The following is a 26980-nucleotide window of genomic DNA, read 5'->3' on the forward strand; positions in this document are numbered from 1 at the left end:
AAGCTCCCGTGTTCACCCTAAACCAATTTGTGTTCTTTGTATAACATCAGCCAAGTTATTTCTCTTCCACCCTCATCTGGTGTGCCTGCGGTTTCATGCTGAGAAAGCTGTTACTAATTTTGTCATGTAAAAATAGACCAACCCTGAAGTAGTCTTAAAAATACGAGACGATTCTTTTTAACGTGGGGATGCTGCTAGGAAAATAAAGTCTTCCTTTGCTCAGATGATCACAAGAACTGGAGTGACTTTGTGATGTGGATTTAATAGTGATGCAATTTTCTAGTTTATTCTGGAAACAAAGGATGGAATTGAAAAATAGCTTAATTCTAGCCACTGAATATCCAACTCAAATTTTGACATTTGTGTGTTTTTTTTCTTTTTTTTTCTTCCTAAGAGCTGCAAGTACTCAGCAGACTAATGTGTATTTTTAACACTGACCAGATTTGATTCTCTTGCATAACTGCTGTTGTTTCCATCTTGTACCTTCTGGAGTGGAGGGAAAAGAGATCACTGCTGCTTCCTGTGTAGATACTTTATAGAACCACAGTGAGTTAAATGAGGAGCATGGCAAAACATAGGATTTAGCCTTGTGTTCCTTTCTTTATGGCTTGATTCAGCTCCAGTGAAGTTGAGCAAAGTTCTTGCTCATCCTTGGTAATTTTAGGGCTCTCTAAGACGTAAGCAGATGTTAGAGCCCTCTTTGGGGGGTACTTGGTTCCCTGCTGCTCATGGAAAACAGAGCATGATGTGTCGCTTCTATTTAATGTGTGCATTCAACAGTATGATCCTGAATGTGTGACTGATGAGTTGGTTTGCATGGAGAAAAGATGAATACATAAATTGGAGTCTGGAGTTCATTTTCAGAAAAGCTTCTCAGTCTGTTCCCCTCTCTCTGCCTGAAAGCATTCTTTTGAGAAGAATATCTGCAGTGGAAACTGTCAAGTCTAGAGGAAGGCCTGCTTCTCTAGGAGGATTTCCCTTTCAGCCTTCAGAAGCACATGAGCAGCCTTCAACTTCCAGTTTGCACAGGTTGATTCCCCTCTGTGTGCCTATCACCTCTGGAAGGCCAAACAGACTTATACACCTCTCAAACTGAATTGAGAAGAAGTAGTAAATATATACATCGTTGCTATGATCAAACAACTTGATGAAAGTATAGTGAGGAAACTTTGCACTGAATGCTAAATGAAAGAAGGGTTTGACAACTTAGAGGGAGTTTGGTGTGATGAAAGCTGCCTAGTGCCTCCTGTTCCTTCTGGGCTTACAGAGAACAGTCATTAATGTGTTAAATGAGACTGACGTTTAGTGTGTGTGGAAAAGAGTATTGTGATGGCAAACTGGAGGTGTGCTTTGAGGGAAGGGGCTCACTTGAGCACTGTAAGGTGACAGGAAGGAGCAGCCAGGCGTGCTGTGCTGGCAAGCAAAGCATTCCTTTTTCACACTATCCTGAAAGAACCTCTGTGTAGGTGCACATCAGGTGTGGGCTTGCAGGACTTCTTGGTAGCAGCGAGAGGTTTTATTACCTTTTGCTTACAAGAGTGGAAGGATTAAGATTTGCACAACAATGTGGTTCGATGTGGTGTGACCTTTCTCATTCAGTTAATTGCCTTTCTACTGCAGAGGCTGCCTGGCTCGGTCTGGGAGTTATGGGGAGTAAAGGTCCTTGCTCTGTCTGATCGTGTTTCTTCAAGTTGAGTAATGCTGTGGAGGAGGGGAAGTAACCGCAGGAAGAATTGGCAACCGTGTTTGTGTTGGCAGTGTTAGTGTGGTAAGATCTGGTTGGGGGTGGCTGGGGACCGGACTGGTGGCAGGGGTGTGGGAGGTGTGCTGGTAGGGAGTTTGCCAACACTGAGATCTCTTAGAGCAGCAGGAGGTCTCAGGATCAGCAGTGCCTGTATTGGTCACTTGGTTTTATTTGTGTGGGGTTTGTTTGTTTGTTTGTTTGTTTGTTTTTTTACTATTGAAAGAATTTCACCTGAGTAACTTCCATGCTCTTTGTTCCACTGCAACCTGTAACATCTCAGGCTATCTCATCTTTTTTGGGGTTTCTTTTTGGGGTGTGTGTGTGTGTGTGTGCGCCATTCAGAAAGTGTGTGAGCTGTGCAGAGTGAGCAGTTAGAAGAGAAACTCCTGATGACAGCCTGGAAGGACTTCTAAAGATAGGCATGGAATTCACGTACTTATTAATAAAAGATTAAATGTTATTGTTTTAAAAAATAATAGAAGAAATGCTTTGCACCATTATACACTTAAAGTAAGTACAAAATCAGTTCATATATAGTGTTGCACTTTAAAAAAAAAAAAAAAAAAGTATTGATTCCACAGTTCAGCCCATCACTGGGAGGAAACAGATGTAATAAATAAGTTATGCACTATATTGTAGTTCCTTTCCTGGGACTCTCATGCTGAGGCTCCCTGCTGCTGCATCACGGCATGCTCCTGCTCCCATCATTGCCCTGCTGCTCCCCTCCCGCAGAGGCTGTTTTGCCGACCTCGTTGTCCGTGTTGTTGTTGAGGATGTCGTCGCAATCCATCTGCGCCATCAGGTTGAAGCGCTCGGCCACGCAGTGTGCGGTGAGGCGAGCCTCGGGGTCGTGGTCCCAGCACTCCGTGATGGTGTCACACAGGAAGCGCATCCCCTGCGGTCAGAAGGGTTGGTGTTAGGAGCTGAAGGAAGGGAAAAGAGGAGCGAGAAGCTGATCTGAAGCTTTTATGCTTTGCTGGGCTTTGGGCAGCTTCCTGCAGAAATGCAGTAGGTAAGTTATGGTATGTGGTGATGTTTGTGTGTCGAGATAGGGCCCTAACGCGTCCCCATCTCCTCAGCCTTGGCCATTGAGATGGAGCACCCTGAATTCAGGAGGAAAGGGGAGGTGCAGGTGGTCACCCACAGCACTGGGAGCTGAGCCCAGCTCTGGATGTCCCCCACACATAGAGGGTTGGGTAGGGGTACCTTGAAGGTAAGTCTGGAATTAAACTTAACGTGGCTTTGTTTCAGCAGCTTTCTCAAAGGGGAAACCACACCAAGTAGTTCAGCACTGCATTGAATAGTTTCTCACCATAAAATCATGTCTTACGTGGGATTAGGTGCTCTTCAGCATGCTTCAAAATGCTCAGTTCCTCTGGATTACAATGGTTAGAAACCCCAGTAATGTCTCTCTTCAGAAAATCACACAAATACAGTCCCAATATTTTAGGCTCAGGACAGAAGTACTGCACTGATGTTTTCTCCCTTTGAAGCTAGCAGTAGCAGCAGCAGCTACATCGAACCTTCCTTTGACTCTGTAATTCCTATCATGTGCTTTTTTCATCACTGACAACAGAAGTTGCGACACAGTGGAAAAATCATTATTCTAAATAAAGCTTTGTGGTTTTTTTTCCCATGGTTTTGTGCATTTCAGCTTACAATGGAGAACCCGAAAAGATGAAGGTGAAAGAACAGCGTGAATCCTACAGCAATGTGCCATGCTGTCGCCTGCCTTGCTGCCCCTTCGCCTGACCTCGCTGTACTGCTCGGAGGCTCGCTGGACAAAGCCTTGCACAATGGACACAGATAAGAGAGAACGGGAGCGTGCAGTGGAACTGACAGAGGGCGCATTTCAGTGCTCCTGTCAGCACTCATCTGTTAGCCCAGCTGGAAGGATTTGAGGCTAATTAACTAGCATCCAAAAATGAGCTTGTTTAACTAAAGTTCTCTCAGGGTTGTTGTATTCTTTAGTCATTAGACCTTTCTGTGCTTACTCTACCCTGCAATCTTCGTGTTTATCTGTAGTTTGCCTTGTAAGTGTGGTGCTCCTTGTTATGCTTGCAAAGCAGGCTTAGTGCAGGGTTTGTGCTTGGTAACCCTGATTTCCAGGGGATGTTCAATGCTGCATCCAGTTACAGTTCTACAAGTTGTTTTTAGCAGCAGTGCTGAGTTCAGCTCCTGCTGCTCCTGCCCTGCAGCAGCCTTCGATTTTGCCAGTACAAGTGGGAATGAACCACCTCTAGGAATTTACTTCACTGAGAAAACCCCACTTTTCTTAATAGTAGGGGCTAAAGTGAGGTGGGAGCATGTGCATTTAAGAGTTAATTGGGCCGCTTTGGGGATAAAAGTCTTAATTGGCTTTGTTGTGCAGTTGGCAGACTGTTGTGTTGGGGCTACTGATGTGCAATGCTCTGGGTGAGTCAGCTGAGGTGATTTAATGCTGTGACCCCAACAATGTCAGCTGGCAACCTAAACCAGGGCCCACTGCTTTGGCCCTCACTTCACTGAGAGGGAGAACTGCAGAAGTAGCATTTGGAGCTGTGCATCCCCTGGGTTTGCTTTGATGGGAACAGAGAATCACAGAATGGCTTGAGTCAGAAGAGACCTCGCAGATCATCTGGTTCCAACCCCACAGCGGGAGCAGAGCTACCAACACCTGCTGGTGCTTCCCTTCAGGCCCCTCATCTTGGTGCCACCCGGCACATCCTCCAAACAGCAGCTCCTGGAAGACTTCTGCTGCCTCCCAGCAGATGGTGCTGCCCTATGCTGCAGCCTGGGGAAACGACGTAAAGCCAGGTTTGTGGCAAGCTGCTTCTGACTGATACTAGTCAAACTCTCAGGAACACAACATGACTTTTTTTGTTCTTCATCCCCAGTGAGTATCAGGTCTTATAAAGGCAGCAGCTTTTATAAACCTCACTCTGTTTGTGTGCTAGGCCAGCCCAGCTGTGGCAGCAGTGCTATTTCTCAGCAGTAACTGCAGTCAGCACTTCAGCTCAGCACACAGCACAGGTATGGTTAGGCTCTATTAGAGCGTGACTTCTGACAGCCCAAGCCTCTGTGCTTTTTTTCTGTGGTTTCAAAGTTTATCAGAGACCTGGGAGGTGAACGTCTGAGATGAATACTCAAAGGCTTCAAGCATGCAGCTGTGCTGATTTAAGTTCTGTGTTTTACTACTAAAGGAAGAAGGCAGGGCAAACCCAATGAGCTCACTGATAAACTCGCTGATGGGCCAGTGGAAACCACAGTAATTTATTATTGTTTACTGTATTTCTTTTTTGAAAATTCTGGGTTTGTGTGTTGTGTGATGGAAGGAAGCAGTGTGTTTTATGGATAGGTACAAAATGACCTGTGATGATCAATGCCAGAGCACTGCAGGGCTCTGCGAGCCCAAAGACTCTGTTTCAGCTTTCTGAGAGGGAGCTGAAATGGTGATCGATGTATGGTGATTTTCACCAAGGCACGTGAAATTTAAGAAGCACCACTTCAGGTGAGATCTGAAAACTGTGCTCAGTCCCTTGTGTCCTCAATTCATGAATGGAAGTACTGGGGAAGAGAAGGCCATTTGGGTGCAATGTTTCTGGAGTTGGTTGTTCCGGGAGTGTATGTGGGTGATTCTAGAACAGCGTACCTCATTACTGCTGAAGTGCATCTACTCTAGCATGCTGGGCTATGCTTTCCATACTAAAATGCTGTGCTCTCAGGCCTTCTGAGCTAAAAGATGGTGAAAGGCTTTCCCTTGGGAAGACTTAACCCAGCAGTTTCCCTGCTGTCAGCTTTATGCGTGTCTTCAAGCTGTTTCACTTCGAGGGAAGTGCTGCCTGTCTTCCCTTCTCCTTGTACAAGTGGAAGTCCTTTCTTCCATGTATGAAATTCAGGATGACCTCTAAATTTCAAACTCCTTGACAAAGTAGGCAGAAGCCTGTATGCTCTATTTGGCTGTGCTTCAGCGTCCACAAGATAACCAAATGTCATTACTTGGCATTCATAACTTCTGCTCTTGACCATTGATTTACCAACTGTGAATTCTGCTGTATCCCTGGCTGTTGGCTTTTCCATACTGGGGAATGGATTTAGGGGAGCTTATCTGAACTCAGCCAGCCACACTGATTTGATTGCAGCTATAGTAATCTTCAGGATGGGTCAGCAGAGAAGGACAGGATGGTTTGCCTCTGAGCCAGCTGCTCCTGGCTTACCTGGTGCACCAGCCAGCTGCTAGGGATCTCAGGCCGCCCTCTGCCATGCAGCACAATGTCTCTCATGGTGTCCACACAGGGTTGCTCCTGCACTTTTGATCCAAAAGGCAGCTCGTAATTCTTTACCTCTGCAAAGAAGCAGTATTATATGATGACTTTCTCACTGCAGTGCTTTGGCGTGGCCTACTGGGTGAGAAGAAACTTGTTCTTATGCATCTGCATAAATAAACAGATCTGGAAATAGTTTAGAATTTGAGTGCAGAAGTGTAGCACCAGATTTTTGTGTAAATGCTATTTTCAGAGATGAGACTGATGGACTGCTTGACCTCTTCCCGGAACCAAAGGTGTATACTGGAAAGAACCCCAATATGTCTGCTCCCGCCTCTGTGACCAGTGCTCAGAGTTGGATGGTTTCAGTGTTGTGGCTGGGATCACCTGTGATCACCTCTGCTGCTCCTCAACCACAGTGCCAGCCCCCTAGGTGGGTGGCTGGGCAGAGGTAGGCCCTAGGTGAGATCTGTCACCGGCTCTCAGCAGCCACCTGAATCCAGGTCCTGTGATGGACAACCCTGCATTGGAGTGGAGCACCAACACCACCAGGGATGTGAGTGGATGAAGGTCCCTATACATAGAGGAAAGGAGCCTAAGAGGTTCAAGACAAACCTGTGTGTGACATTCCTACCTCCCACCACTTCACATCTGGAGGCCATTTCCCACAGAACGAGGGCCATGGAATAGACATCCATCTGCTTGAAAGACTCCAGATCTTCCAGGTTCACCCTAGACTCCAAGACCTCTGGGGCCATGTACCTGGCAGTGCCCACCTGTCCGCAAAGAAGAAAGGTTAGCAGGGGCTGGGGAGCATGTGGCTGACGTCTTATGCTCCAGATGGTGTGGTGTGAAGACAGCCCTATTTGTAAAGGCCACGTCTCCCACCCAGGGCCATGCATTTGATGGCATGCATGTCTATCCAAGGGGTGCTGAGGTTCATACTCACCTGCCCGCTGTTAGCAAAGTCATCTGCCGTCAGTGAGGGGTCGAGGCGTATGGCAATGCCGAAGTCACAGATCACACACTCCTGCTCGTTCTTCACCAGGATGTTGGTGCTTTTGATGTCCCGGTGAGCAATGGGGATTTTCGGCCGGCCGCAGGCTGTGTAATCACTGTGGAGGTGGGCCACCCCGTTCACCAGTGACCCTGCCATTTTTTGCAGGTCCATCCAACTCAGGATGTGTCTGGAGAGATAGTCCTTGAGGTTGCCCCTGCTGTGGTAGGCGGTGATGAGCCAGTACTCCCTGCGTGGCCCGGAGCCCCTGTCCTCAGCTGTGAGGAACTGCAGAACGCTGTCATGCTTGAGGCTGGCATCTGTGAAGATCTGGCTCTCGTTCTTCCAGGAAGAATACTCCTCACAGGGAAAGATCTTCACCGCCACTGTTTCATACTGCCCTGAGCTGCTGTGGTTCAGCTTAGCCCTCCACACCTCCGCAAACTGCCCCTTGCCCACCATCTCGTCCAGCTCAATGGGCAGCAGCTCGGTGTTGTGGTTGAGGCTGTTGGCGCAGGTGGGGTTCATGGTGGCCGGGCCATCATCCATCAGCACAGACAGCTTCTCGTCCCGCTCGGCAGCTCTGCCTGGCTCCTGCAGTGCTGGACCCTGGCCCTGCTTCCCAACCCAGCTCTTGGCCCTCTTGCGTTGCTTCTGCGTGCGGCAGAGATAGAAGATGACAGTAATCATCACCGCCACCAGCAGCGGCGGCAGGAGGCTGATGGCGGCCACTGGGATGACCTCCTTGCTCTGCAGCATGGAGTAGCCTGCGGGGAGGGAAGCATGGAGGAAGGAGCTGCCTTGAGGGGCCCACGACATCTTGTTTTGATCGCGCGTAGGAGGAAAATATGCAGGGTGGTTAATAAGGCGCAGCCGTTCGCAGGGCGGTAATGCAGGCTGCACACAAATCCCATCTGAGCAAAGAGTAAGAACCCAGATGTATGCAATTATTAGAGAGCCATTCATTTCAGTACTGGAGTCAGGGCCCTTTTGTCAAGTGAAGGTGCAGGAAGCCAGCCCTGCGCACCAGGCTGCAGCCCGCACCCCAGTGCGGCCATAGTGCCATCGAGCTGCAGGCGTGTGTGTGGGAACTGGGCCCTCCTGCCCATGAGGGTGGCACAGAAAACCGTGAGAGATGGTGCCATAAATGAGCATTGCTTCAGCGCCATCTGAGTGTCACAGAATGGTTAAGGTTGGAAAAGACCCCTAAGATCATCTAGTCTAACCATCAGCCCATCAAAGTATCACTTATCATCGCAGTGCAGCACTGGCACTGCCCAGGCAGCTCCCTGTTGTTTCATGGCTCTTGAGCCCGTCTGCCTTCAGATCATCAGAGGGGGGAACAAAACCCTAACCCTTGCGCAACGTGTAATTGTGTGATGCTTTGATGTTCGCGATTCCTGGAATAAACATGCTGACTTCAGTAGAGATATTCAAGTAAAATCTTACTCAGAGGTTTTCCTGCCAAGTATAATAACCCAGGGGAAGAGGGATAAGAATCATTCCATAAGCAAAACTCTTGCTGCTTGACCTCAGTATGTGCAGATCATAATTCAGGTTCTGGAAAAACAGAGCATTTTGCTATTTTCCTTGGCAAATTTCAAAAAACGTGCTGCAGCTAATTTCTGCAAGGCTGTGAAAGCGTTTCTAAAATAGGCATCAGGTTCAAACCACAAGATCAACCTAAACTGATATAAATCAATAACTAACTCAGGAATATGTTTATTTTGGAAAGTGCGAGGCCTGGATATCACCTACTGCTTTAATGGCTTTTCCCGATGCTTCAGATCCCATCTCTGAAACTCTGAAGCAAGAGAATAGACTTTTAAGGGCGTTGCGTGCACAAGTCCTGAAAGCAGTAATTGCTGCAGATTCCTTCCTGAGGATGCTGCTTCCTGATGCCATGGAGGGCTGCAGCACAGCTCCTGTCCCTGCTTCCTAGAGCAGCAGCTTTGCTCTGTCTTCCCTGCAGACAACCACAGAGCCCACGCATTGCCCAGCTCTGGCTTTTGGTGTTTTGCATGCTGGTTGGCACAAGGAGGCTGTTTATGAAAGTCTTGGCTGCGGGTGGCATTTCCAATGAGCCAGTTGTCATTTTGGTGTGAAATTATATATGCTGGCACCAGCATTGGGATTAGACTATCTTTCTCTAGAAGCGTGTGTACCTGTTATGTTTGGCTCAGCAAGCAGCAAGAAACTGCCAAATTTAGCATCATTCGCTTCCATTAAAAGTGGCTTGTTTGTTCTAAGAATTTGCATTTTATGTGATTCTTTTTTTTTTTCCTAGCATTGTGCAAGAAGCTGTGCTGCTGGCTTGCAGGTTATACTTAGCCTTTCAGCATTTCATGAATTGCAGAGAATCAGAGGGGCTTTGCTTTGCCACTGATATGGATCAGATGCCTGATGGGACAGATGTGGTCCATTCAGAGCTACAGAGGTTTGGACAAGACCCCAAGAGGCTCAGGGTCCAGTTAGCAGCTTTTGCAAAGCATATGACCCTCCCGAGGAAGAGACACAAGCTGCCTCTTGGAGTGGATTCACAGCTCCTGTTGGACCTGCAGCCATCTGCAGGGAAATGCTGCATCAGGAGAGTGTTCCCTGCACCACCCGCTGCTGGGTGCCAGTCCTTGTGGGCACCAGGTGTTCCCCTGGTCTGCTGGTGTGGGATGTATGGTGTGATATTTTTTTTAAAAGCCCTTAGAGCACAGACTTGTTCAGGGTTACATCAGCTTTTGGGTGCCTTGTTGATTCACCCCATGCCAAAGGGTGCAGCCTACTGAAGGACAACACAGTGGATTTTCCATCTCCTGATGTTCTCAGGAGGCATTTCTGGTAGGGAAGGGCAAGCCACTGGAAAACTATTGGGCTCAAGGCATCAGTAATGGGGTACAAATGTTTCCTACCTCATACAGGAGGTCAAAACAGACATTGCATGTGTGCCCATTTTCTTGGAAATGTGAAATTGCGTGGCTCCCAGCATGCAACTTGTTTGACATTAGCATTGAGTGCTCCTTCTCACTTCAAATAACATCAGCAGAGGTACTCACCATTAGTATGATTTTCAAAGATAAGCTTATCGTTGCACTCCTGCTCATCCACACAGCCGCAGATGTAGATGATGCCATCCTCGCTGGGCTGGTGGGTCATGATGCAGCGCGAGGTGTTGTAGTTGGGGACCATGAGGTTCTCTATGGGGCGGTGGGGGTTGTGGCAGAGCGTGCTGATCCTGATGCTGTCATTGTCCTGTCTCCTACAGGGGCCAAATGAACCAACAAAGCATTAGGTTAGTGGCGCAGCCACCCACAACCACAGGCCATTGTCACCTGCACGCCGTCTGAACCTTCTGCTGATCATCGGTTCTGTGCTGTATATGAGGGGATGTGTTAGTGGTGGCTCTAATGTAATTCTCATTATATATACTTTTGAGAGGATTTATTTAATCCTTTTCTCTGTTCCAGATGGCAAAAGAGAAATTTCTAGAGCACGCCAATAGTGGGACTTGAGCCAGGCACTCTGTTGTTTTCCACAGATAATTCACAAGTTTGTTGGGTCAGGTAGGGCCAGCCCTGAGGCTGAGCGCAGGATTTGAGTAAAATTCTTCCTTTCCCAGTGCCAGAGGCACCATTCCTCCATCCTTCTCCTCTCAGCACATGTGTTGGCAGAGCTGCTTGGCCCCATCTTTTGCCCTGGGCTATTTGCTGGTGCTTACACAACATCTTTGCATGACTGCTTGTGCCCACCTGAGGGAAAAGAGCCCTTGGGTCACCGGTCACCGGGAACTATTTCACAGAATCACAGAATGGCCCGGGTTGGAAGGGACCTCAAGGATCATGAATCTCCAACCCCTCGGTACAGGCAGGGCCACCAACTTCCACATTTAATACTAGACCAGCCTGCCCAGGGCCCCATCCAACCTGGCCTTGAACACCTCCAGGGACATTCTGACATTTGGCACTTCAAAATAGTAACCTGAGTTTGATACAGCTCCTGGACAACGGTGAGGCCATGGCTGTGTTTATAAGCTGTGCTAGAACGTGGTGAAACAGATCTGCCTCCAAACCCCCAGGTGAAGCTCATTGAGCACCACCAGCATCCACTGCCAATTGCAGCATGAACACAGTGTGATTGAGATAAGAACCAGCTGGGCAGAGAAAGAGCACATTAAAATGCATTGCTTGCCTTATGGCTAGTCCTGTTGGTAGACAGATTTTATTTTATTCCATGGGGTATGGTCCTTCTGAAAGGAGTTAATTTTGAGACAAGTAAGATAATGCAGGGAGATAAATGTTCCCCTGTTTGGGCTTGCTCTCTCCCATCACTAACTGAACTAATAGTTGGAGGAAAGTAATTATAGAGGCAAGACTGTGGGGTGGAAGATGGCCTTGTACTTACCAAGATAGGTGAAGAAGCCTGGGGAGCAAATGGCAAAGCTCCTCAGTAATGTGGGTGCCTGGATGATTTATAGAATCATTTAGGTTGGAAAAGACCTTTGAGATCAAGATATCCATTTAGGAATGGCTGGGCATGAACTGGGGTATATTCCTTCCAGAGCAGGTGGTGGTAGCTGCTAGAGCTTGGAGGTGGGACAAGCTGCTGGGAAGAGCTGGAGCAGAGCTAATTGGGGTGATTCACGTGGCATGAGGGGCAGCAGTTCAGCGCTCAGAAGACCTTCACTTAAGGTGGATCAACTTATCTTCTCTAGAGCCAGTGAGTAATTAAGAGCTAATGAGGAGCAAAGGAACAGCTGCTGAGGCAGAGTGCCATTGTAGACCCTTGTTTCTGGAGGAAGATGGAGGTACGGAGAGATTTCACAATTCTTTCAGAGTCAGCTGGGATGTTGGAAATAGAACTGAGGGAAATAACCCACGTTTGTCACCCTTCTTCTGCTGGACTGGGTGAAACATCCCTGTCCTTTGTTCTCCCCATGTCCTTTTGGGTCTTCATGGGACTTCTTTAAGGTTTTCTCCATATCTGTGCTCAGGGAAATTTGGGTCAGAGGCAACCTTGTTTATTTGTTTGGGTTTCTTGTTGGTCTTCTGCTTTTGTTATTTTTTTCCAGTCCATAATGCAGTAATTACATTGAGGTAAAAGTCTACTGAAAGCCAGGCAATCCAGTGTTCACACTAATTAGCAGGTTGAGATAAAGCCTAGCAATATGTGCTTCCTGGATTTCACTCTGGCAGCCGAATTAGAAGGGACAGAGGAGAAAATCACTTTGGTTAGACCCAAAATGCACTTTAGTTTTGCTCATGGGAGGCCAGAAAGTTGGAGGAGGTGCTCACTCATCCTGGTGTATGCTTGAAGTGCCAGAACACATTTCCTTTCCAGGCATTTCCAGCAAAAGCCAATAGGGCTTTTCCCTGGGGATGTTGCCAGTGGCCTAGTACCGGTGTAGATGTCTGTGCCCCAAGAGGGGACAGACCTCTGGGGCAGCAACTCTCCCTCTGCATCCCTGCACCTGGAGCAGGCTTTTCCCATCCTGATGCAGGAGGAAATCACAGCTTTGGGCATCACGTCTGCTGGCTTTGTGCAGCAGGCTCAGCTTGCAAAGCTAAATTCAGGTTTATGTGGGTACAGAGGAAACATAACATGCTTGTGGTGCTGTGTGGGGCACATATATGCATAAATTATTTAGAAAATAAACCACTCCTAATTATAGTTAAGATCCAGTTGCATCTCAGTTATGATTACAATGGAGGCAATGGGGGAGGAAGAGAAAGCCCTTAGTGACTTCGATGGCATGGGGTCCCCACGAGCACATTCCCACCAACCAACCCTTTTTCCCATATCCCCAGCTCACCATATGGCCACGCAGATCTCAAAGGGGTCCTCGCAGTAGGAGTTGAGGTTGCAGTTGCTGTAGCACACCTCCCGCTCACAGGCTGGCGGCGTGGAGTCACACCACTTGCACAGGTTGGTCTTCAGGCTGCGGCGTGCACCGGCACAGCAGGCTGTGGGCACAGGGGACAGCAGTTGGCCACTTTCAGTGAGTTTTAGCCCAAAGTGACTCTCCTTCTGCATGCATTTGTTCTACCCCGTTGCTTAGTCCAGTGTGTTTTAGAGGATGGCAAAGCAATGAACTGATGCGATTGCATTGGCCCCGTGGAGGCAGCTTCCTCCAGACAGGAGCAAGTTATCTCTATTTTTAAAGGAACTATTCTTGGTTAAGGAATAAATCCCAGCTAAATTTAAACTTCCTGTTTTAAGGCTGCTAGATGTATTTTTCTTTTTCCTTTGACTTTTTTTTTTTTTTTTTTTTTTTTTTTTTTATGAAGCCACTGAAAGGCTTATGTATAAATACATGCTAGCATGTACTTGATAAGTAGACTCAGCAGCACTCAGATGGGAACCTGAATTACAGCAGCTACTTTGCAGAGGTATGGACCATCTGTACATCTTACAGTGAACTTTCATTGCAGGTAGAGAAGGATTGTGTGGGAGATTTTAACTCCAAACAGGGCAGAAAAGCAGTCATTCCTGTAGGAAGTCTGCCCACCTTTAAGCTGCTCCCTTACAACCTCTGGTAAAGTACCCAGGGGAAAAAAAAGGTATTTGCTGAATGGATGCATTGAGAAATACAAGTTTTGTGGCACGTGGAGACAGAGCTCAGTGCTCCTGCTCTTCCCTGGGTTCCTTTCATTTTGGGATCCCAACACAACCGGGCTGCTCTGTGCTGCCATTGTTAACAAGGTTTATTTTGGGCTGCTGAGGCACAAAGGTCTGTTGGTGGGACAGCAAGGATGGCCATTGCTACATCCGTGCCTGCTGGTCAGTGTTCTCCTCTTGTGCCTGCACCACCCTCATTGCTCAGCACCCATTGGGGGTTTGCTCTTTATTTACTCATTCCCACAGGGCTGATATTTACTTATTGACACCCCACGGGAGCACAGTGCCAGCCTTAGAGTCAGCTACACTGCAGAGCAAGGCAGCCAGGGAGGATGAAAGAGTTAAATATGGAAATGAGAGCCAGAAATACAGCAGTAACCAGACAAAACTCTTTGGAGACAAATTGTTCTAAACTAGCTCAGCCCTCTATGCTGTTATCTGCAAGAAAGGTCAGAGCAGGAATACATCTCTTTTTTTCCCCCTCCTAATTCTCCCACTAAAACTCAAACGAAGTACACAAAGCCCACTGCGAGTTTCTCCAGAACATTGTGTCCTTGAAGCATGAGCTCGTAGGTACAACTGAGCTGCCACATCACTTGTCTTGGCCATGATGAGACCCAGATGAACACTTTCAATATTAATACGCGGATGATTTAATAAAGCTGCACGAGCAGTAAAAGTAACAATACGCTTCCATAAAGGGGTTCCAGATGTTGCTAAGGCAAATGCTAAACATCAAAATACAAACTTCAAAAAAAAAAAAAAAAAAAAAAAGAAAGAAAGAAAAAAAAAAAGCTGGATAAGCAAAACTTGGAACAAACTATAAACTAATTAAATGTGGGTTGCGTTTTCAAAAAATAAATTGAAGCCATAAGGATGTGATGTGAGCCAATAAATAGTACAGTTAGTCAAAGTTACTGTGGAAAGACAGTTGGGAAAAGGGTTTGAAGTCACCGATGAGGTGGGCTCCCAGGGAGCTTGGCTCCCTATCAATAGGAAGGCTTGTTCTCCTGCAGATGAGAATGGGATCGAGTGTTCTGGTATCTATAACTAGGACCTCAGAGATGCTATGGGGAGAATACTAAGCAATTTTTAAGTAGAAGGAGGAAGGGAAAACTATGCCAGAAGTGCCTCCCCTGTGACAGCAGCAGGCTGATACCACTACCTGCGCTGACCCCAAGCAGGGTGAATGAGCAAGAAGCAAGCCTGAGTGCAAGGAGGTGGAAGCTCAGTGTGTTCACTATGAAGGCAGAGGAATCACTTTGTAGCCAAAGCAGTGGTACACGCAGGCAATTTGCCCTGCTGCAGGGCTGGATGAAAAGCTTTGGTTCTCAAATCCTCTCTGCTGTTCTCTTTGGTGACAACCCAACACCGAATGGACTTCAGCAAAGGCACTTGGTGTGAGGTGCTAGGGCTGCCTCCTGCATCCTGGAAGGCACCGGAAGAGGACCTGCTCAGGTGACCTGCATGTGAGCTACAGGTTTTGCTCCATCTTGTCCTTAAATTGGATTTAAGGATGAGGCTGAGGTGCAGCAGGGACACGTGGCAAGTCACTGGGTGCTAACTTGAGGTGTGGGCACAGCATGGAGTGCTGGGCTCAGCCACGAGCCCCTTCTTTGCTCCCAGCTCAGGAGCAGGCTTTGCACTGGGCTGTGGTCCATGGCCAATGACACGGCTCTGCAATAACAGAGCCACTCATAAAATTGTTATGAGAACAAACAAATTCCTTCCCTGTTATTTACAACACTCGTTTCTGCTCACTCGCTGTCCCGTGTGAGGTCTTGTCCCCATCACTCCTGAGCTGTCATGGGCAGAATGCAGCAGGGCAATTCTTACATCCCCAATTTCCAGGGGAAGACACACAGGGTTGTGCAACCTTCTGGCAGTCTGGTATGAGCTGCCTAGCATGGCCCTGGATTTCCTGCTTTGGGAGACTAAGTGGAGCTAGCAGACCCAATATCCCAATTCTTGCCCCTGTGAGGCTTCTCCATGGACAGTGGCAATGCACACATGGCATCAGGTTCAAGGGAGCAGCTCTGCCCTCAGGTCCTGCATCGTCCCATGTAACAAATACTGGACTTGGCAGCAGGCGTGTGGAGTGAGGAGTGAGCCAGTAATGTTTCCTGGTGAATAGAAAGGGGTTGATTTTGATTGCATTAGACATCAGTGCTTCCCAGTGCCAAAAAAGACGTGCAGTATACGTTTCTGGTGTGTTTGGACCTTCTTCAAACAGGCTGGAAACCAACTTACTCTACCGCTTACTTTTTCTTCATGAAAATAAGCCTTTGTATGAAGTGTTTAGCAAATAATGCACAGTGCTATTACAAAGTGAGTTGGGTATGGATTGTACAAGAAGACTTCTCAGATCTTTTTCAGATGCCTGAATGGCATCATGATCTAACTTCACTCTGGGGAGACGAGGTCAGCCAAACGCTGTGTGTCCTTCTGCTTTGGCCATCTCCAATGTTCCTGGTGTACCTCCTGCAAGTGATCTCGTGCTGCTTTGGGACTTGGGGATGTTTCATGGTGAGGACGTGGCCAGGGAGGTTTCATAGCATCAGTAATGTTGTCCAACCATCAGCCCATATCCACCATCCCCCACTAACCATGTCCCTCAATGCCATGTTTAGCTTCTTGAAAACACCCAGGGATGGTTTCTGTTTGATTTCAGTCAGCAGATGCTTTGTGCAACCTGGTCTAGAGGAAGGTGTCCCTACCTATAGCAGAGAGGTTGGAACTAGGTAATCTTACAGGTCCCTTCCAACACAAACCAATCCTGTTTCTGTGGTGATTCTATGTCTTTGCCTATGGGTGAGGACGGAGCAAGTGGTTCTCCATCTGCTCTCAGAAGTGCTGGGATCCTCCATCCTCAGGCCACCACCACATCCACCTTGGCCATGCTTGAGGCACTGAAGTCAGGCAACAAGTCTCCTCCAGGAGAACTCGAGCTCCCTGCCCCAGATCCTGCTTTCCACCCCTCTGCTGGGGCTGGGAGGGCTGTGCGGGTGATTGTCGCCCATATTGTGCTCTCACTCGTGTTTAAAAACAACAACAGCTCCACTGACTCATAGATCCTACAGCCTCTGAGTCATTTTTTATTTCTGGATTTCGCTGCTCTGCCCTTTGCAATGAGGGGAGCTGCATGAGCACTCGCACACACACACATCAAGTTCACATTTGTTTTTCCCCTATAAAAACAAAACCATTTCCATACCATTAGTGAAACAGAAATGATTTGACTTAGCGTTCCCTGGCTTTTATTTTCCATTGTATAAACTGTGCAGATGAAATAACGATGGCTGTAAAGTAAACCTCTCTCTCTCTCTTTTTTTCCCTTTCCTTTCCCTTTCCAGGCAGCTTCTTTTCGAAATAGCAAAGAGTCACTTACAAACTTGGCCCCAGCACTGTGCTGAATGGGATTAACCCCTGCATCCCCAGCTCTGCTCTTCTTCCTGCTCACACTGTGGGACAGAGGCAGCACCAGCACCAAGGGGTGCCACAAAGCAAAGTGGGGCACAGGGTCAGCAGGGCAACACTGGCAGGGGAGCAATGGTTTTTTCACCACAAGAAAGACATTGATCTTGTCCAGAGAAGGGAAATGGAGCTGAGAAGGGTCTTACAGGAAGCAGCTGAGGGAACTGGGGTTGTTCAGACTGGAGAAAGCTCATGGGAGACATTATGACTCTCTACAAGTCCCTGAAAGGAGGTTGTGGCAGGGTGGGGGTTGGCCTCTTCTCCCAGGTGACGGCAATAGGATGAGAGGTGATGGCCTCAAGTTGTACCAGCAGAGGTTCACATTGGATATTAAGAAGAATTTCTTCTCAGACAGAGTGGTGATGCAGTGGCACAGGCTGCACAGGGGAGTGATGGAGTCACCATCCCTGAAGGTGCTCAAGAACAGTGGAGATATGGCACTGAGGGATGTGGTCAGTGGGCATGGTGGGAATGGGTTGGTGCTGAACTTCAGCAGTTGAACTTCAATCTTAGAGGTCTGTTCCAACCTTAATGATTCTACAAGAAGGAGAAAGGTATAGGCAGGTGCCTGCAGGGGGAGGCAAGAAGGAAGAAGGGGTCAGGTGCAGGATGTTGGGCTGCAAATCTCTCTTTTAAGTGTGCAAGTCTTTTCTTGTTGAATCTGGCAGTCCCTGCTTGCATCTTTTTCCACCTTGTTTGCTGGGGACACCAGTGCTGACAACTCAGCCAAATGTCCCCTCTCCACATCATCTCCACAGCCACTGCCTGTGCTAATTCATGCCACATCTCCCTCCTGCTGCTTGCAGGGCCATTATGCTATTGCAGAACATCCTGGGGACAACTAATAGGTGACACTACACTGCTTCCTGGAGCAGCAGATGCATCTGGTTGTGTGAGCACGTGCTTGGGAGAACTGGATGGGATGAGAAGGGAGAGTTGTACCTTGAGCATTGCCTTCGAGGCTTCCAAAGACAGCAAGAGCATTTTTCCTCATCACCCATCTCACATCCCACATCTCTCAGCACTGGTCAGATGTTTCTCCAAAAGCCAGTGGCCAGGCGGGTTGGTGACACAGCTGAGCTATCATTGCTCTTCCCAGACTGGGTGATGTGTTTTATATTGTTTCTCTTGGATTTATTAAGCATTATGTAACCAGCTAACCAATCCCGCATGCTACGAAATCGCTGCCGATTTCATGTCAGTGGAAAGTAAACAAAAAGCGTTCTGAAGTGGCAGAGCTGAAATTCATTTCCACGTTCAAAGCAGTCCTTGGAGGATTTCCCCATCTATTCACCACTAATTTGCATCCAAGCACTGCTGCAACCCATTAGAAAAGAGATATGGAAAATTTACGTACAGCACACAACAGGCTGGTATAAGCAAATCCTCTCTCTTTACTCTATGCACAAAACAATTAAGACCAAGGTTATTTTACTTATTTTTAAGCATCTTTCTGGATTTTGTGATACTCCTTGAAATGGGTTACTCTGGTATGTTTCTCCTTAAGGAGGATTCCTCCGAATAAGAAAACCGCTTGCTAATTGTACCTGTGGTTACAGAGCTCAGCAGAACCCCATCCAAAACAATGGGGAGGGCACTGCGCACTCTGCAGCTTTGGAAGGACTCTGAGCACCAGGTGAAGCAAAAGCAATGACTCCATCAGGCACTACTCAGTGTATGCACTATGGCTCTTCCAGGAACCCTTCTTGTTGGTGCTACAGACACCCTTCTGGCCATTAATGCTGGTTGGCACACAGTGAAGTTGAACTGAGGATGGAGAAAACGTGGATCAGTGAAATGGCCTTGCACTGCTTTGTTTGCTTGTTTTTTCTCTCTGTCTTTGAAACAGTCATTGATACCTGGTAGTATTCTTCTACTTCTGAGCCCATTTAGCCATGCATGTATCGTAGAATCGTAGAATGTAACCTGCACTAAATCATCAGCCAAGCCAGCTCTGGGGGAAGACCCCAGATCCCTGAAACCCACTGGGCAGCTGAGCCCAAACCAAGCTGCATTGGGGCAGCTGGGCTAATGGACTGAGATGGGGGCTGCCTGCATCCATCCACCAGCATTACCCGCTGGTGATAGATCAGGACAGAAGATGCCTTCAGGGGCAGGGGGAAAGCAGATTTTTCAAGATGAAGTCACAGAGTACAATGTTCATAAACAATTTTAGCAGCTTTGCCAGTGCCTCCACTGACCTGGGACTTGGCAGGGTGAAGCAATGTGTTGGCATAGGGCTGAGTTAGCACATCCCCCCTGAAAGGCACCCCGTGATGAATGGGATTCACATGCTGCATCCTCAGAGGCATCCAGATTGCAGCCCTGGAGCTGCTTTGGGCCCGGCTCACTGCAGATCCAACAACAGAAGAAAGAGATGGGAGTTGGCTACAAACACTTCTCTGCCTTTGACTACTGCAATCCAAGAAAAAGTACTGCACAGCTTTTTTGTTTGTTTTGTTTTTATAATTCTTTTCATATTAAGCCCAGTAATTATCTTTGTATATGCTTCACAGGCTCTGCAGGAACCTGGATCTCTGTGGGTGGCTGGAAGTGCAACTTAAAGATATCATCCAAATAGGTAAACGTGTCAGAAACGTTATCTGGGTCACATTTGGGCAACAGGGTTTGCTCTATTTTAAGTGGAATGGTTTGCTGATCGTTTAGATGAACTTCCTGAGGAGTTTGCAATTCCTGGCACACATTCGATTTGCCATGTGTTAGAAGGACTTTGATGAGTTCACAAAGAGACATTCGACCGGAGCTGGTCTGAGTATTTTGGGTGGACTTCTGTGATGGACCGGTTTGCGTTGGTTGGATTTGCATTGCTGCAGTTCCATGGGTGCTTGAGGGAGCAAGGCTGAGCCCTGGGCTGAGATGCACCAATAGCTTCCCACCAGTGCACTGCCACCAACACATTCCAGTGGTGCCTGTTCTTTATGTCTGCTAACATTACTGTGTAACACTGAGTTTTGCCCTCATTTAGGCCGGATCTAGCAGTCATAAAGTGCTCTGTGCTGTCAGAGGGAACTTCAACCCAAGGCTAGCATGGATACAGATGCAAAAATCTTTCTTGCTTTTCCTAAAGCGTCCCTCATACAGCACGTAAGTGGGTAAACTGGTCTGCTCTCTATGCCCCTGGTGGGAATGTCTGCCACCACCTCCTACCAGCACGAAATGCCTTTTGACATATTAAAGACACAACAGGAACCGGGCTCCCCGGGGGATGCCTGTACCCTGAGGCTATTTGGGGGAGGATGATTAATTCTGCTGCTCATGTCTCTGTGTCACTTCCCTCTGTATGGCAAAGGATCTTGTCTGCTCTCGTGCAATGACTGGGGCTAATTTTGGGATAGATTTAGCGTGGAAAAAATACTTTAGGCAGCGAGACAGCAGCTGATTCAGTCTCTTCTAGGCTGGATGCTGGTGTTCAGATGCTCTCAGGCAGTGAGTTCTTTAGAGACATCAGGCAGATGTCCCTTGTCATGTCCCAGCTGTGCTCCATGGCTGAGCCAGACCCTTGGTTGATGGGACACCACGGCTCATTCTGTATGAGCACAAGCACTCTGGTGTGGGATGGCTGAAGTCAGGAGGGACTGTTGACAGTATCTCCACCCCCAGCGTTGCTGCAAAGATCACATATCGAGCTCTGACTGCTTCAGGTACTCCAGCCAAGGCATGGGGTTGAAATGGTTAGTGGGGCTCTGCAAATTGACACCCAGCATCAGCTCTCCATTGCAGTTTGTTTCTGCTGATATCTGCAAATCGCACACTGGAAATGTTGAAAAGGCTTTTCCCCTTTAAATCTTGACTCCAGCTGTAAACGATCCTGTATACTCCAGGGCAGCACTTTGGTGAAGGTATGTTCCCAGACCTGCCTAAGTCCATGTGGGCAGTAGCCAGAGGGATGGCTGCAGGGCACAGATGGATACACTAATTGCCCCACAGAGGAGAAGCATTTGCTGTGGTATAAATCAGCTGCCTCTTGTCAGGCATGTTCCTGGCTTATCAATGGGAAGTAAAACACTGCAGTGTGAGAGCTCCAAGAAAGGCCATGTCCTGGAGCGGTGTAATTGGTGGGAGCAGGGGCTGCAGAGGCGATTACAAGATAAGCAGGCTCTCCCACTTCTCCTAAAAGCTTGACAGCTACCAGCAGCTGGCAGGAGTGTTTCAGCCCTATATGGCTCTCATTAAAAAAACTAAATGGAGAAAAGAAACATGACTTCGATGGACCTTACAAAGCCTTTCTGGAGGCAGGATCACAGTGGTCTCATCCTTGCAGCCACCCCTTTGTTTCTCTCTGAAGATCCCTAAGAATGTGCTTTGTGGAGTGGAGTCCAGCACTAAGAAGAAGCAGCTCTGCCCCATAATGCAGGCAGCCATCATTGGTGTTGTCTCCCTGTGAACTGGGGCTCTTCCTGCGTGAGGCTTTCACTTGGCACATGGTGCAAAGCATTAGATGTGGAAAGAGCAAAGTGTGTGGGAGCTGCTGATTTCATCTCCTTGGTGGGACTGTTTTTTCTAATAGCAAGATGAGCTGTGGCACTTCCTTGAAAATATGACAATCCATGGGAGAGTTCATTAGCTTATGGCAAGTTGCAACAGCATGGCAGCTATCTGAAAGCAAATGTTACTGCAAAGAGTTACCATTAAGGGGAGAGGAAAATGTGTCCTAAGGAAATCAACTTCATGGAGCAATATAAAGCTGTAGAGACAAGCAATCGAGTTGAATGCTTCCTCAGAATAAAAGCTTCCTGTTAACTAGTTTTAATGCCAATGGTTGCTCTCTGCCTATTTAATGAACACATGGGACACATCTGCTCAGGACTGTCTCTAAGAGGACTAACAAATACCATGACTTCAGCTGACTGAACCTTTTTATCACCGTTACACAAAATGTCTTTGTGATCACACAGAAATTAAAGGACAGGTTGGATGTGACCTTGGGCTGCCTGATCTGGTGGCTGGCAGTCCTGCCTATGGCAGAGAGGGATGATCTAGATGATTTTTAAGGTCTTCTCCAACTTATGCCATTCTATCATTTATGACCGTCATCCAATATTGATAACAGCATTAAGAGCAAAAATTGGCTTTGGCTTTTTTAGAAAGCAGTGTGTTTTAATTTCAAGTGCTATGGAATTATATCTCTAAACGGACTTTTCTCTGCAAACTTAATCTAGATTTACACTGCTGGTTTTCTTATTTTTGAGTCTATCTAACTTGCATCAGTGGCAGAAAATACAGTACCAGGTTTGGCGAAGCGTGAAGGTGAATTCAGGATAATCCATCATTATCTCAGAGTCTCATGCCAGTCACGACTGTGCAGAGGATTCCAGTTTTACAGCGTCAGGGCTTTCCTTGTGCTTTTCCCTTTACTGGGGAATATGTTGCTCCAAAGTCAAAGCAAAACAAGATGTTTCTTGAGAAGCTTTGTTGTAGCCAACCCTGCTGCCATGGTGAGTAGCACCCTGTTCCATACACTTCATGGCTTGGGAGAAGGGCTCTGTTCTTCACTGCTCTGGATCAGTCTTGGACTGCTGCTTGGACCCCATTCTGCATATGCATGTATCAGTCTGTGAAGTAGAGGGTGACCCTTCATTGTTTTCCTCTCTTTCACCCTCTCACTCATTCATATTTGACCCTAGGTTCCTGTCTGAATTGCTGTTTGTTGCAGTGTGATCCTGATAGCTCCCCTGCCTGAGGAGCTTGCTGGCATTCTGGTGACAGTGCAGCCCCTGGTTTTCGCGCTGGTGACCTCAGAAATAGGAGACCAACTTCTTGAATGAGATGCCTGAGGAGCCTGAGATAGGTCAGAGAGGAGTTGGATGGATCAAAAGACAGAGATGTTTCTCTGACAGCCCTGGGTCTCCCAGTCATGATTTATGAATTACATACAGTCTATGTGTTTAGCAAAAGAGGCTCAGTGGGGAAACAGGAACTGGTTCGTGCAAGCAGGAAAGAGCATGCAGCTTCAAAGAGCCACCATCCAAAAAGAGATACCACCTCCAGCTCTCTGTGGAGCCATCAGGGTGCCATGTAGGAAGCAGTGAAATAGATGGCAGAAAACATCAGGATATGTTAATGGGCCATCATTTTAATGGGAGATGGTTACAGGAAAATAGAGACCAAACTCAGAAGCTGGGAGCTGTGGACTCAAAGCAGCGCATGTGATTTTCCCTCTCTGAAAAGCTGGATGTTGGGTTATGAGCCAGCTACAATACATGCCATGGGACACTGAGTTGTGTGGCCCATAGCCTGGTGAGAGGAGAAGGGTGACCATCCCCTGAGCAAGCAGGCAGGAGGTCTGTGCTCCCATCGAGTTCTGGGCAGAGACAGCTGAAAAGGTAATGGAGAAGTGGGAATGGCATTGGATAGTACTGTGAGGATAGAATAGGCCTCTTCAGTACCACATCCTGAGGTAGGACTGCAAGCCATGAGAGAACATACTTGCTGAAATTCCGGGGCAGATGTTTCCCTAGGAAAAATCCTAATTATAAATTTGAAGGCCGGAGCATTACAGCGTGCACAGTGCAGTAGCCCCATATCCAACCTATGACATTGGATGGGTGGTGATCTACCTAGGAGATAGTCTTGCAGTTATCAAAGGCTTTGAGCAACAAAAGCCTACTGCGTTCTGAGTCTGAGTAATTATCTGCTGGAGTAACTTTGCTACGTTGTGATCTAACACAAAACCACCTATTTTCAGCTTCCAGCATGTGAATCTTGCTTCTCCTTTGTCTGATGGAAGAGGAATTCCTCTGCCAGACAGAAGCTTTCTGTGAACTTTTTGTAGACCATGACTATTTCACCTCCCAGCTCCTAGCTGCTAAAGGCAGTAAAATATGTGAGCCTCCACTGTAGGACAGGTTTTCCCATCCTGAACGATCCTCGTATTTTTTGTTGGAGGTAGGAGGTGAAAAGGGGAATCAGGGAAATCCATGAGCTGAAATTTCAGGCATTTCTTAGGCTACAGCCTTTTTTTCCATTGCATATGGACCAAAGAAGTCAGATACTCTGATGACCATGCTGGTGATTGAAGAGTTGGGAATGGCCAGTGTGGATCCCACAGTTGTGTCTCAGCAGCCCTGGGGTGACCCCTTAGAGAATAACAAAGTCTCTGAGGACACTCAGTTGGCACTGGGAGATCTTTTCCAGAATAACCAAACACCATCCGGCCATTTTCTCTATGGTAATTCCTAAATCTCTATGCTAAGAGGAGCTACTTTACTGCCGTCACCAAGCCACTGCTGTCGCTCTTTGCAGGGAGGCTGGGTGACTATGGGGATTTGCTGCTGGAAGAACAACTGAATGCATATTTTCAGCCATTTTGGGGAACTTGCTGTTCCCTCCTCTCTCAACGTCAAAGGAAAGTGGGCCCCCAGGGTGCTTTTACTGTCACAGAATTACTGTAATGTTGATATTAACACTGGACTCGATGGATGGGAGGTAGCTCCAGTAAACATATATCATTGTTGAGCGAAATCAGAGAGAGAGCGCCTTGGCTTATTTTTTTTTCCCCATGCCGGGACAGATGCTGTCATCATATCATTCACGTAACCTTTCAAATGAACTTAGTAATCATGATATGTTTTGGTTTGGCTTCTTTCAGATTAAAACCCTGCCTTTTAGAAAAAGGAAACCATAAGTTAAATAACTCCAAAATTAGGTATTTCTGAAGGATAATTAGTGGTCTTCTTTCTTACCAAAAACAACCCAAGGCTGTGCTTTAAATAACACCTTCTAGTAATTCCTTCAGTGCTGCTCCAAATGTGATTAATTTAGCAGGATGTTATCAGTATAGCATCCTACACTTCAACCCATACTTTAGGGTATTATCTGCAGTAAGGACTGCTATGTATTTCTGCAGCATTCTGAAAGTTGGCCTGACCTTATGTTGTAAATCCCCCTGCGTGGGGCTCTCTGCTTCAGAAGTCACAGCAAGAGTTTGCTCGCTACAAGGAAATTACCAACCAGCTGTATTCTTTCATTCCCCATTTCTGTAGATAGGGGGACCCATGGAAAGTGGACGCGGACACAGATCCCTGCCCCCCATTGTTTCAATTGGATGCAAATATATGGGCACTGTAACCCCAGGGCTTCATTGCTTTGAGCAAAAAGCAGTTTTAGTTGAATTGGAAATTCTGTACCAAGGGGAACAGGTCTGTATCTGGAAAGGGGCTCGCTGCAAAAAGGGAGCAAATATATAAATATATACTATATAGGGATATATGTGTGTATACACATACATTGGGGCTGTATATACAGAACGGCACACACACATACTTAGGAGATGTGTATATAACACTCGCTCATATACAAATCTACTCCTTGTTATGAAACAATCATCGGGATATAAACAAGAGACTTTAAACCTCGGATGGGCACGTTTTCAAGTGCTGCTGGAGGGTTTTATCTGCAGTCCTGGAGAAGTGCTATCAAAACCTTAACAGGGTACTCGTTACAAAGAAATCTTTACGTAAGTGCTGGAAAGGTTTGCTGAAGAACCAGATGTTGTTGCAAGGACAGCTCTCCTCCCCCTCCCCACTTCTTTCCATCTTTAATAGTTCGATTAATGCTGCACATAAACCCGGGCTGATAAAACGTCACCACATCTGGACACTGTTGAAGCCAGATCATTTCACGGTGCACTTCGGTCGCTTTTAATCTTCCTCAATAAAGTAAAAGCTTCCACCAAGTCATGCTGACCGACGTACAGACTTCTGCGCTGTAAACACTGACATCTGGGAGCTGCTCTCGGCGAGCACGCAGCGGTCTCCGCCGAGCCAAGCGCTCGCCCTTCTCCGTAAGAGGAACGCACAGCTGATGCTATCGGAGCAGCACTGCGATCAGATCGCTGCAAAGCTCTCCACTATTCCCAACCCTCCACCTAATTGCTGTCAGGGGAGAAGTCAACGATTTGCTGTTTTTCTGGAGCAAGGAAAACTAAACGACCTCTCTGCTTAACACTGCCCAAGTAGAAACATTTCTGTACTCACAGAAGGACAGCAGCAGCAAGGAAAGCAGACCCAGTCTCCTCCAGCAACCCATTTTCTGGATCCAGAAGCTTGGCTTCAGGGTGTTGACCCGTCCATCCTTCTTCCTCTCCGATGTCAACCCCACAGCCCCACATTCATGAGGCTGCAGGCTGGGAAGGCGGATCCAGGCACAGCGAACCCAGCTGTGCGTGGGGTCCGCCCAGGAACTGCAGCTCATGAACAAACTCAGCCCAGCTCTCCTCGTGAAATATATACAAATATGGGAGGGGGGGGAGCTGGGGGAAGAGCTCTGGCTCTGGGAAAAGTTTGGTTTTTCCAACTGTGGAGTTGAGCTGCTTTGAGCAGCCCAGGGAGCTGTAGAGGGGACCTTGTGCCTAGAAGTGGCATGGGCACGGCCACAGACTTCTTCTGTCTGAATAAAACATGGAAAGGAACGCTTCAGTACTCTGAGCTGCCATTAATTCACTGTTTTTTCTCCTTTTAGAAATCGGCTCTACCCTATGAGTAAACTGCAGTGGGATATATCTTCAATAGGGATAACTGGAGAGTATACGGTAACTTCTACAGAAAGATGGCATCACCATGAGTTCAGCCCAAAATAGGTGTTTTCAAACTGCGAGTATCCTGATACATTTTACTGAATCAGAGCCTAAAATAATAACAGAGCATTTAAATAGCTTCTTTCACCCCAAGACCTCAAAGTTGCTTTACCAAAAAAAAAAAAAAAAAAAAAAGGGGAGAAATATTATCCCTCCTTACAAAAGTAAAACTGTGAAATACAGCAGAAATCTGACTGGCCTTGATTGTTCATTCAGTGGCAAAAGTAAAATCCTCACACACTTGTACTATACTCTGTCCTAATCCTTCACAGTACGCTGAGATAATAGTCATTATATTGGGGTGGAGCAGAGAAAGAGAT

The 26980-nt window shown here is 47.3% G+C and overlaps 1 protein-coding gene across 1 annotated transcript; it reads right to left on the reverse strand.

Annotated features, from left to right (window-relative positions):
- Window positions 1-1236: 1236 nt before the first annotated feature.
- LOC125696699 (TGF-beta receptor type-2-like) lies at window positions 1237-26278 on the reverse strand. Its single transcript, XM_048952730.1, has 7 exons — window positions 26062-26278; window positions 12786-12936; window positions 10033-10235; window positions 6938-7752; window positions 6623-6764; window positions 5941-6068; window positions 1237-2639 (listed from the first exon to the last, which is right to left on the reverse strand). Exons 1-7 carry the CDS (start codon window positions 26276-26278, stop codon window positions 2427-2429), a joined length of 1869 nt encoding a protein of 622 aa, XP_048808687.1. The 3' UTR covers window positions 1237-2426.
- Window positions 26279-26980: the final 702 nt, after the last annotated feature.

Source organism: Lagopus muta, chromosome 8, assembly GCF_023343835.1.
Source record: "Lagopus muta isolate bLagMut1 chromosome 8, bLagMut1 primary, whole genome shotgun sequence".
Classification (NCBI taxonomy): domain Eukaryota; kingdom Metazoa; phylum Chordata; class Aves; order Galliformes; family Phasianidae; genus Lagopus; species Lagopus muta.

Excerpts from the sequence above, each read along its gene's own strand:
- LOC125696699 (XM_048952730.1), bottom strand. The coding sequence starts at position 26,278 with ATGAGCTGCAGTTCCTGGGCGGACCCCACGCACAGCTGGGTTCGCTGT. Across the intron at positions 10,236-12,785 it reads GAGATCTGCGTGGCCATATG|GAGACAGGACAATGACAGCA; the intron begins GTGAGCTGGGGA and ends TGGCCCCTGTAG. Across the intron at positions 6,765-6,937 it reads ACTTTGCTAACAGCGGGCAG|GTGGGCACTGCCAGGTACAT; the intron begins GTGAGTATGAAC and ends CTTTGCGGACAG.